The 12,540-nt window shown below is 39.8% G+C and overlaps 1 protein-coding gene across 14 annotated transcripts in view; it reads left to right on the plus strand.

The window, feature by feature from the left end:
• MAGI1 (membrane associated guanylate kinase, WW and PDZ domain containing 1) overlaps positions 1 to 12,540 on the plus strand; it is a 630,820-nt gene that overhangs the window by 600,363 nt on the left and 17,917 nt on the right. For 6 of the 14 annotated variants that reach the window (XM_061128130.1, XM_061128131.1, XM_061128135.1 and 3 more), the window contains 4 exons: positions 1,638 to 1,729; positions 4,061 to 4,253; positions 7,210 to 7,503; positions 10,516 to 10,716. In XM_061128130.1, coding sequence (XP_060984113.1) covers positions 1,638 to 1,729; positions 4,061 to 4,253; positions 7,210 to 7,503; positions 10,516 to 10,716 — 780 coding nt within the window. Of the gene's footprint in view, positions 1 to 1,637; positions 1,730 to 4,060; positions 4,254 to 7,209; positions 7,504 to 10,512; positions 10,717 to 12,540 lie in introns of all 14 variants that reach the window. The other 8 variants (XM_061128127.1, XM_061128129.1, XM_061128134.1 and 5 more) reach the window with 3 other exon arrangements.

Genomic DNA, 12,540 nt, shown 5'->3' on the forward strand with positions numbered 1-12,540 from the left:
CAACTTGATTTAATTTGTTGTTTCAATGAGGCTATTACAGCAAATACCCTTTAGCCAGCTACTCAAACAGAAAGAAAATATTGTTACCTTAGCACGCTCAAGAAAATATCATTCTCAAATTGTGTTTCTGGGAGTACTGTGATGTAGCTTAACTCCATGTACCATGGCGTCTTACAGCTTAGCCCCGGTAATTATTATAAAAATGCGTTGGATAAGAAGATTCATTGAAAGCACAGCATTAAGGTAGCTCAAGCACAAATATTGGATTCAGACTCCTCTGACTTGTATTTACCTGTTCATTTAGTTTCCTCTCTCTTGGCATAATCATTCACTGTATATTTTAAGCTCATGGGTGAGTCCCCAAAATGGGACACCTGTCACCTGCTTGAAATCTGAACAACCACCTTCTTCTTTCCTATCCCACTGTACAAAATCAGAGAAGGTGGAAATTAAATTCTTAGTATCTACACACTCCTTCAGCCCCAAAGCCAAGGAATTAAAGAAACCAGAAATTCTGCAGAGCAGTATTTGAAAATCTCTTTTAGGATTCACAGCCACTAAATTATATTTTTTTTCTCTTTAAATAAAAGATTTGTCATTTTATAGACTATAAAACACACTACTAAAATATTAAGTAAGAAATAGGAATAACCCTTTTTTATTTCCTTAGTTAAGTCATAATGGTGTATAGGACAGTCTCATGTACAGCAAGCATGGTCTTATGGAAATTGCTTTTCTTTAAACAAAAAATGAGATTTCCATTTCAAAACCCTGAACTATTACTTCATTTTGAAAGTAAAATATCAAGTTATTGGATAATAAATTAGTACTTACAATGTTGAAATATTATAGGCAAATCATAGAGTAAAAAACTCATTTAGTGATGAAATATAGTTCATTTACGTAGAGCAGTTTGTTGTCACCATTGATCTTAAGGCTATAGAAGGCTGGCTACTTTTTGGTAATAGTAGTGAAATCATAATAAATGTTCTAAATTGGGAAATATTAGGATGTTTGAGAGTAACTTGTTTGGCAAAAATGACCTAACAGATCATACTATCAGTGTGCTAGTCTTGCTTACTTTAAGGAAAAACAGAAGTGATTTTTTTTTTTTTTTTTTTTTTAGTTTTTGCCTTAAGTTTTTCTTCATCTTGTAGTTGATAACATTGGCACTTAAGAGGTCTACTGAATCCTCGTCCCCCACCTCCGCATCAGAGGTCAGTCTGACTTAGCATGAACTCCTTCCTCAGATATGGGCACCCACTTTGTGGTACAGAACATGATAATTTTAATTTACTAAATTCCTCTTGCAACAATACCCAGGAGAGTGGCGAGCGCTGACTGCAGCCTTCATCAGGGATAATTTCTTGATGAGGAATTATCAGACAGTGATTAGTCCTTTGGAAAAAAAAAAACAAAAAACAACACTTCAGGCTCAATGACTGTCCCCACCATTTATTTCCGCTCACTGTCCTTTTTTATTTCACCTGTCCAGATTATTTTGTTTGCTTGTCTGTGTTTGAAAGCTGTCATCCATTCAAGCACCATCAGTATTGGTCCTGTCACTGTGTTTGCCTTAAGACTCTGATTCTTTTTATCAGAGAAATAATCTCTCTCTTCCTCTCCCTTCTCTGCAGTTCCAGATTATCAAGAACAGGACATCTTCCTCTGGAGAAAAGAGACCGGATTTGGATTTAGGATTCTGGGTGGCAATGAACCAGGGGAACCTGTGAGTCTCTTGTCTCCCTGCCCCGTCCTGTCCCTCACAGTACTAATTTCTAAGAATTCAAAACCAATTGGCATCAGTGACAGATCACCAAGATTTGAGTCCCACTAGGTGCGCCCAAAACTGTTTTCATCTTTTGGGGGGGAAAAAAAAAAGTTTGATTTACAATGTTGGTGTTAATTTCTGCTATACAGCAAAGTGATTCAGTTATATTTTTATATATATATATATATATATCTTCTCTGGCTCTTTCATCTTAACCAGTGGGAGTTATTCTTTGGATTTTGTGGCACTCTTTCTGTCTCGAGGAAGAAGAGACTAGATCCTTTCTAAAAAGTGTGTATTCATGTTTGTGGAGGGTGGCAGCTGCAGCATCTGTAGCTCCCTATCAAAGAAGTGGAAACCAAAAAAAGCAAAATAGGAATAGACATCAGCTGAGAACACAATGGCCTGATCCTTCTGGCCAGTTCTATTAAATCTGCCAGCAGGTCGTTGGCTTTGTATATTGAGCAGCTAGGACTTAGAAGGCACTTGACACGGCATTATGAGAGATTAGAGAAAGTAGGACCACTCTTTACAAAATTAGAGAAAGAACCCTGAACAAGGATCAGGAGACATTTAATCTCTCCGGGCCTCATCTTTAGAATACATTGAGGAGACCACCACGGGATTCTTTTGAAAGGGGAAAAAAGAACTAAAGATAAGTATTGTTCAAATTTTCCTCATCATAATAAAAATAGTTATCATTTTTTTGTGTGCTTACTATGTGCCAGTTGCTATGCTAAAGGCTTTTAACATACATCCTTCTCATGTATGCATCAAATCTATGAATTTACCCCCATTTTCAAATCATGAAATCACAGAAAGGTTAATGTGATCTTGCCTGGGATCACAGAGTTAGTAAATGGAGGGACTGGAAAGGCTGTGATTCCAGAGTCCATATTCTTAACCACTCTTCTACCAAAGTTTTTTGTATAAGATACATGTCACGTAAAGACCGTTGTGCATTATTACCTAGTGAGAAGGGAAGGAAAACACAGATGTTTTAGCTAAAGTTTGTGATGTGCTCAGTCACTCAGTTGTGTCTAACTCTTTGCGACTCCATGGACTGTAGCCCGCCAGCCTCCTCTGTCCGTGGTATTTTCCAGGCAAGAATACTGGAGTGGGTTGTCATTTATTTCTCCCGGGGATCTTCCTGACCCAGGGATCAAACCTGTGTCTCTTGTGTCTCTTGCATTGCAGGCAGATTCTTTACCACTGTGCCACCTGTGAAGTTCAGTGATTGGTTAATATAACAATACCTGCTCTGCATGCCAATGCTATAGACTATGGAAATAGGGATGCCCAACCAGACTTTGCTTGATTCACCCTTTCATTTAACAATATTTATCATGCATTCCCTATTGCTAGGCACATGCTGACCTTTAAAGAAAAGTTGTATTACTGTTATACTTATCGGAATTTTCTGAACAGAAGGCTTATAGGTAGATAGAAAAGGAGAAAAAGTTTTGCCCCTGAAGGGAGTAAAATGATTGATTTCTGCAAAGGGGAAAAAAGAATGCGTCATCAGCAAACCACAGATAAATGTCAAGGAACCAAACAACAGAAAGTTATTTTTTTCCACCATTTAAGAATTACTGTACCACCTAGCACAGCAGCTAGAACCCAGTGAGGGGCACGGATGCAGACACAAATGAATGGACTGAATTTTGCTCAGAGATGTGAAGGCCATCATTGCACAGACAAGCCTTGTTTCAGTAAGATTTGCAAAAATTCCTTTTTTTTACAAGTTGAAGTTTGGTGCCAACCTTCCATTGTCAGATGATGGTTAGCATTTTTTAACAATTAAGTTTTTTTTTTTAAATTAAGGTATGTACCTTTTTAGACATAATGCTATTTATTGCACACTTACTACACTACAGTATCTGTGTTTGTTTGAGCACTTAGTCATGTCCAGCTCTTTGTGACCCCTTAGTCTGTAGCCCACCAGGCTCCCCTGTCCATGGAATTTCCCAGGCAAGAATACTGGAGCAGGTTGCCATTTTTTTCTCTAGGGGATCTGTCTGACCCAGGGTTTGAATCCATCTCTCTTAGGTCTCCTGAATTGGCAGGCAGATTCTTTACCACTAGTGCCACTTGGGAAATCAAAACTACCAGCATAGGATAGGGTAAACATAACTTATATGCACTGGGGAAAAAAATCATGTGACTCACTTTGTGGTGATACTTGCTTTATTGCTGTGATCTGGAACTGAACCCACAATATCACCAAGGTGTGCCTGTAATAGTAAACCAAAAGCTTAGTGTTTCATCTGTCATCTAATTACTCAACAGATTTATATTGGTCACATCGTACCACTGGGTGCTGCTGATACGGACGGCCGTCTGAGGTCTGGGGATGAATTAATCTGTGTGGATGGGACACCAGTCATTGGAAAATCACACCAGCTTGTGGTCCAGCTTATGCAACAAGCCGCCAAGCAAGGCCACGTCAATCTGACAGTGCGGCGTAAAGTGGTGTTTGCGGGTATGTTTTTCATTCATTCCTTTAGACGTTGCCTTGTCACTTTATGCACAGAAGAGGCCCCCTTCCTGTGTCTGCCTCCTCAAGCATCTATTTTAGCAAATGTTTGCAAATGTGATTAAGCACAGAATTTCCAGATGGTTTGCTTCTCTCAAACCCTCCAAAACTACTGTCACTCAAAAGTACTTTAATGTGCCAGCCGTGCATATCCAGCAAAGGCTTTTAGAAGAAAGCTAGTTGAATATATATGTTATGTCCCTCCATCCCCTTGCCAACCAGAACTTAGTCGTTGTCTTCATTTGATGAGAATTCTCAACAAAAGAGGTCACTGTGACAGGTGAATTGTAGCACCCAAATAGAGCAAAAATCAGTTTCATGCTGTCAAATAAGCTTATAAAAAAGTTACTCTCTTGTTGACAGCCATATGTATTAAACTATTTTAGTTTTTTGCTTTTTCTCTATAAGAAAGCCGTATGGCTAGCCAGTTTTGGCTTATCTTTGATTTATTTCTTCCTCTACACCTGGAAGTCCTGTACATCCTTAACTCAAATGTAACCTGTTTTGTAAAACCCTTGGCAATTCTCTACTCCCTCCAACTGCCTGCTGATTTTAGCCTTCCTTTCTTGCCATCCTTGGGAATCATGGTTTATTTCTGTGTTAGGATCTGCCATTTTGAGACAGTCCATTGAGTGTCTTCCTTTCACATTCATTCATCACCTTTGTTGGCAGCCCCCACCTCCAAGTATTCAAGACAACCCAGAATGCAGAAAGAAATTCCGTGTTGTATCAGTGGAATTACTGAAAAAGTATGGCATGAAATTTCATGAACTCTCCATAGCTATAGTACTAGTGAAAGAGCTACTTGTCAAATAAAATCAACTGGCTCCTTGTTTAGGAAAAATTAGTAGAACTCACTTCAGTGGTATATAATTAATTTCAAAAGAATTAAGACATCAGGGTCCAGTGTGAGAGCCCTAATACCTATTGCCACCATGGAAAGCAGTGTTAATCATTTATGTCCTGAGAGCTCATTTATGGTGTCAGGATAACGTAGTGTCCCATGTAGCCAACAGCAATCAGAAATGACTTTTAAGATGAGTTGAAGTCTTTTTATTTCACTGGTCCAAATAAAAATAATAGAGCAATGAGATTTTTGTTTGTTTCAGATTTATTTTTTAAAATCTTAAATATTGAGGGTTTTAAGCTCTTGGGTAAAAAGGCCTATTAAATCTTTGGAGAGACATAAGGCTCAGTGAAATAAGCCAGTCACAAAAGGACAAAAATGGTATGCTTCTACCTTCATGAGGTGCCTAGAGTAGTCAATGTATAGACAGAAAGAATGGTGGCTGCCAGGCATTGGTGATTAGTGATTAGTTGCCAGGGAAAGTAATTAGTGTTTAAAAGATTAAAAACTTCAGTTTCAGAAGATGAAAAGTTCTAGAGATAGCTGGTGGAGATGGTTGTACAACTGTGTTTCTATACTTAATGCCACTGAATTATATATCTAAAATGCTTACAATAATGAGTTTTAGGTTCTGTATATTCCTACCATAAAATGAAATCTATGAAAGGAGATGCTTTAGGGAATAAATTTAGTAGTCCTATCCAAAATCTGAACCCATATTTTGCTTTTGGCATGAAAAATAAGTGGTCCCACCCACTTTTGTGGCTATCTAGGAGTGGTTTACCCTGTCACTTAATAAAGCAATAAAACTGGAATTTGATAAAATGAATTCTGAGGGAGGTTAATATATCCAATTGTGTGATCAGAGTGGATCATTGACATCTGGAAGCTGGGGAGAAAAGCGAAGTATACCTCTGACAGGTGTTGTCAGGAATCCTGCAGTAAGGACATCATAATGGTGCTGTCAGCTTACAGTCTCTCTGATGGAAAAAGCAGAAGCAAAACTGTTTGCAAAGCTGAGCAGAAATGTGACTTGAGCGCAATGACAACTTGAATGCAGATACGTCTCTGAGGCAAAGATGGTGGGCCACATCTTATGCTTCCTTCAGTGGGTTGTTTTTGTTTGTTTCATTGAAGTCTTACTGCTGTACAATATTATATATGTTACAAGTGTATAGTACAGTGATTCACAATTTTTAAAGGTTATACTCCATTTGTGAAATGAAGTGCAAGTTGCTTAGTCATGTCCAACTCTTTGCAACCTCATGGACTGTAGCCTGCCAGGCTCCTCTGTCCATGGAATTCTCCAGGCAAGAATACCGGAGTGGGTAGCCATTCCCTTCTCCAGGGGATCTTCCCGACCCAGAGATCAAACTCAGGTCTCCTACATTGCAGGCAGGTTCTTTACCATCTGAGCCACCAGGGAAGCCCATTTATAGTTATTTTAAAATACTGGCTACATTGGAACATTGTAGAATATATCCTTATAGCTCATTTTATACCTAATAGTTTGTGCTTCTCACTCCTCTACTGCTATACTGCCCCTTCCCCCATCTTCTGCTCTCTGATAACTGCTAGTTTGTTCTCTGTATGTGTGGTCTGCTGCTTTTTTGTTAATCCACTAGTTGGTTGTATTTTTTAGATTCTACACTTAAGTGATACCATGCAATATTTGTTTTCTCTGTCTGACTTATTTCACTTAGCATAATGTCAAGGGGTCTTTTTTCAATCTATGAAGCAGGAAATACTTCAGAGTGGGCCAGTCTTACTGCAGATTTGAGTCCAAATACAGATGCTGATACACAGTATGCCCTAAATGTAACAGAGTCTGGGTGTCCCCTTTGTTGTTCTCCCATGGTATGGATGTCTGTAGATCCTGAATGGTAAATACTTATCAGAGTGGTTTTCAGTTCCTGTCTCAGTTATGTGAGGCCAGGTGCTGTCGTAGCTGTCACTCTCTTGATTTGGTTGTGGAGTGGATGGGGGAAGGGGGAAGGGGTGACAGGGCACATTTCTTGCAGAGGCGGGTAACCAACAGGTACGTCTCTTGCCCAGCCCCCAAAACCGAGAACGAGGTGCCCTCGCCAGCCTCATCCCATCACAGTAGCAACCAGCCGGCCTCGCTGACGGAGGAGAAGCGGACCCCGCAGGGCAGCCAGAACTCGCTGAACACGGTGAGCTCGGGCAGCGGCAGCACCAGCGGCATCGGCAGCGGCGGCGGCGGCGGCAGCGGTGTGGTCAGCACCGTGGTCCAGCCCTACGACGTGGAGATCCGGCGCGGCGAGAACGAGGGCTTCGGCTTCGTCATCGTGTCGTCGGTGAGCAGGCCCGAGGCCGGCACGACGTTCGGTGAGTGTGGTCACTTCTGCTCCCCAGCGTTTCCTGGGGTGACTGTTCTCTGGAGAGGGGAAAGACGAGCCAAAATCTCATTAACAGAAGTGCTTGTCATGCTTTCCGCTTCAGGTAATGAAAGTCTTAATTGGGGACGGACTTTATTGGGTAGCTTTTCCCTCCCTGAAGGTTGGGATTTTTTTTTTTTTTTTTTAACTCTTCAGCTTCCATTCTGATAGCACGTTCACAGGCAGACAACTTCATGCATAGGTGACATTTGCAAAGAAGCCCCTTGACAGGATGAAGTGTGAGAAATTCTTGCCATAGAGAGACCTTTGCAAGGTCCTGAGCAGGGTATCAATCATAGCAGTTGTCTCAGAAGGTCTCCACATTTTTAAAAGAAGCATATGGTTGCAGAAATAAATGTCTGGGGGGGAAAATAGAGGTGTGAGGAGTAAAAAATATACATGCAATGCCCTTTCCATCTTATCTGTGTCCTTCCTCTACTCTACCTATCTCCATCTGAAATTTTTAAATTTTAATTTAAAATAATATGTTTACTGTTGGCTGGTGGAGAATCTAATTAAAATCTGAGTGCAGAGCTGTTTGCCTTCACTGCCCTTGAATTCTTGCAGGGGTGGTTGTCCTGTCTCATCCAGATGTTGGGGGTTTCAGCAGAGAGTGGAGAAACACAACTACCACCCTCTGCAGGGTGCACGGGCTGAGACAAATAGGAAGCCAGGTGATTCCAGGAACTAGGAATCATGAGTCTTCCTATTAAAATGGATCATAAGTATGTACTCCAGAACTGATCCACCTTCTTCATTAAATAAAATGTCATTTGTTGTTTTCCCCAAGCACATTTGTTAGTTATATGGAACACGATGGGAGATGGGAAGGGCTGTGCAGGCTTTGAAACATGCTTCAGCTCTGTCTCCAAATGACCTACCCACAAGGAGTCTGAGGACCAGTGGTCCAGGTCGCTTGCTGGCTAACATCGGCTAGGTGCTCCATCCTGTTGGATTTCTGCTCTGGTACAACTCCGTTTGTCTCCGTTTAGTCTTGGTACTTTGCTTCCTGCCAAAGTCATGTCCCTTTAAGGTGCAAACTTGAGGGGGACAGTGCGTCAAGCCAGGTCTGTGCATGTGTGGCTGCAATAACAAACACCCGTTACTAACAGTGCCTCTGTGAGCTCTGTTAATAGCATTATCACAGCATGTCGTGGGTGGTGGGTGACTTGACCTCAATGCAGGGTGGTGTTTTGGTTTGTTTCTCCATTAGTTTTGAAGACTTTTCAGCCCAATTTAAAAATAAAAAGAAAACCAGAGGGGACAAAGACATCTCAAGTTATTTTCTTCAGATTTGCAGTTTGTCCCTATGCACCTGGTGATATTCTCAGAATTTGAGTTCTCAGTTTCCCCTTCTAGAATGAAACAACAGATATGTCTGGTGGGAGGTTTTGTGTTGTTTAACAGATATCGAATGTCTTCACTCACAATTTGGTCTTTGATTGTTTTCCTCCAACTTTTACAATGAACAAATTAAATTTTCCCTAATACCTTGCATGTGACTTCTCTTCTGAGCTATGCAGAGCTTTCCTCCCACCTGCTATATGATACCTTTCCCGTGGGACTTGTCCTTGGAGATGGGCTAAACTTAATCAAGAACTTGAATTTGAATATGGAGGCTTTCCATCACACCTGCTTGTTGCTTTCCAGAAGACTGTTTAACTCTCTTTTGAAAAATTATTTAACCTTAACCTTAACATCCAGTGACACAGACTCAGGCAAATATGCTGAAATTCAAAGGAATTGCAGCTCATTTCCCATACATTTTATCCTCACACTCTGAATTAGGATGGAAGAGCCTTCTATTTCAGGGTTTCCCATGTTAATTTTACCTTTCCCAAAGATGGCTCAACTATGTAACTATCTTTACAGAAAGACAAACTCTCAAAATCAGTGGACATGCCCAAGAAGGTTTACAACTCAGTATGCAAGTATCTGGAAACCCTAGATCAGGCCTCAAAGCCTATTTTCCACCTCTCTTTTAAAAGCTACCAGCCACTCTTGGTTGTGACATGAAGTGCCTCAGAGCACATCTTCTTCAAATGCACTTTTCCTGATTTTTCCTGTCTGAGCTATGTAGTAACTGAGGAGGACAAAGGAAATGATTAAAGAAAAAGGGTTGAGGAATGATTTGAACCTAGCTTCAGATCACTGTCCTCAGTCTGAGTATGTACTAGATTTTCTTATGGCTTTGAGGGGATTTCTATGAGGAAGAAGGAGGATTTCAGAGCTAATGAGCCATTTGGGCCCTTCTCTGAAAGCCCACGAGAGCAGCTGATTTAGCAAAGGTCATAAAAGGAAAAATGCGTGTCAAGGTTGGGTGCTTTCTTGGCTCATCTTGTAATTATGCCCCTTTGCTAAAGCTTTCATCATGCTGCATAGCAGGCAGAAAGTCGTAAGTGTTTGTCTATTAGGTGTTTTCAGATTGGATTTTTGGCACTGGTGGACTCTCTGACCTCACTAGACACCCAGTGATTGTTTTTTCTAAATGGAGAAAGAACAAAACATTGGCAGAAGCTTAAGCAACATCTGGCAAAAATGAAGTGACATGAACACAGAATATGCAAAAGCTTCCATCCCAGCTTTGGGTTTCATGTTTGAAGTCCCCAAATAAGCCCATTGCAGGTTACTTTGGGGGCTCTTGAGAATCTTTGGAAATTGCTAAAGATCCCAAATTTTGCCACTGATAGAAAGAGGAAAGCTGGGGTGTCCCCCTCGTTTTAAATCAGGAAAGGACTGCAACGATGAACTATTGTTTAGGACTGTAACTTCTTACACAAATGCCCGGAACTTTGCCAATGTTTTGACCCTCAGCACAGAGTTCTCCTTTAATAACATTTGCTTAATGCTTTAATTAATTAACACTTAACCTTCTCTTTCCCTTTTCAACCCTTTTTCTCCTCCCTTCACTCTATTCCCATGTAACGTTAAAAAAAAAAATTAAAACTGACTATCAAAGCAGGCAATGCATGTGTGGCCATGCCTCACAAAATAGGTCGGATTATTGAGGGGAGCCCTGCTGACCGATGCGGCAAGCTGAAAGTAGGAGACCGGATCTTGGCAGTAAATGGATGTTCCATCACCAACAAATCCCACTCTGACATTGTCAACCTCATCAAGGAAGCGGGCAACACAGTCACCCTCCGCATCATCCCTGGGGATGGTAAAGTATACCTCTTGTGTGTGTCTCTGTCTCTCTCTCTCTCTTCGGTCTTACTCTTTCTTTGGTGTTCATGTAGTTGAATAGCGTTGGCTTAAGAGACAGTCCTCTCTGACCTTCTCTGAGTATACCCATCAAGCACTCCTGAGCCACTGTTACTACATCTTACCTCACCTTCTTGACTTCATCCTCTTGCCCAGGGACCCTGTCTTGCTACAGAGATAAACATATCAGAAAATTTTTAACTCTCTCCAATTTATTTTAGCGTGGTGTCCTTGTCTTTAAAACAACAGAATAGTTTGAGTATAGGTGGTAAAACTTGCCTGATATTCTACCTGGAAATTATTAATGATTTTTTTAAAAAATAGGAATGTAAAATCTGAGTGTATAGTATGATGATATCATAAAACCTATGTAAGGACAATGGAGAGCCAATACTGGTTTTTTAAAATTTTTTTTTGATCAGAGTAAGTGAATGCATCCATGTTTTTTATTTAATAGGAGGTTATTAGAATTTGTGCCATATGATTTGTCTCTAATTTTTGCATGTGGATGAAGAAAGAATAAAATCTCAGTATTTTTAATATTTTGACAGGCTTCCATTAAACTAGGCCTGTTCTTATTTGTTTGTTTGATTGGTTCAATTCAGATCTTTGGTTCTTTTATAACAGTGGTGATTCTGCCCCTTGGGGGACATTTGGCATTGTCTGGAGTAGGTGCTAACTGATAATCTAGTGGGTAGATTATCAGTTTATTAGTGGGTAGATTATCAGATTATTAGACACTTCTAAATATCCTACAGTACGCAGGACCGACCCCACTACCAAAAGTTTTCCAGCAAAAAATATCAGTACTTACTTTATTATTCTTATGTACTATATTATTATATTATATAATACTATATTACATTACATTATATTTACTTATTTTAGTATTATTTAATAAAAATGGAGTGATACACTAATGTCTCTAAGAGCCTTCAGAGAATTAAGTCCTGTATAATGACTTGCTTCTAAGCAGACTTTGCCCTTGAGAAAAAAGTGATACTTTTCCCAGAATGTTTCAGTGTCTTTTTTTTTTTTTTTCATTCTTACTATATATTTTATAAAATAAAATATATTCCAAAAGTCAGTGGGTATTTCTCAAGAGAAAACTGTGGTTTATGGTGATAGTGTGATAGAATTCTATGCCACTGATCTGTAAAATAAGAAAATCAGAAGTTTTATCTGAAAGTAATTCACCAGATCAACATTTTTATCTACCAATTGCTAGAAAGTGAGCCATGTTAGTTTAAAATTTGAGTACTATAGGCTGTGCATTTCAGAAGATGTAAGTCTAAAACCAAACAATAAATATTTGAAAATTGTTCATTCTAAGAACAGGGATGTTTCTCTGTACCAGAAATACCCTCTGCCAAATGTGGAGGGAAAAAATAGCTCCTTGAATGATGGTCTATTTCAGCCTGCCTCAAATGCATGGTTAGTAATTTACCATCTGGTCTAGAGTCCATTCTACCAAATCACCACTCTGGAAAGCTATTACAATTTAGGAAAGTGGTCACAAGATGATATAACCTAGGTTCCTAGTGGAAAAGATGAAGGAAGCTAGGAAAATTTGGTGACAAATGGTGGAGAGAGCCTAATGTAGTATATAAATTTAGATATATTTATCTCCATGCTGTGGTGGGATTTCAGAAAATTAATTCAAAAGAAATGAACGCAGGATATAACTTGCTGAGTCTATGTTGGTTAGTCTGTGGGAATGAAAGTTTCCAAAAAGGAAGGAAGGAGAGAAAGAGCTCCTTGAGGGAAGAGCTTAGAAAAGAAT

The sequence above is a fragment of the Dama dama genome, chromosome 24 (assembly GCF_033118175.1).
Source record: "Dama dama isolate Ldn47 chromosome 24, ASM3311817v1, whole genome shotgun sequence".
Lineage (NCBI taxonomy): Eukaryota > Metazoa > Chordata > Mammalia > Artiodactyla > Cervidae > Dama > Dama dama.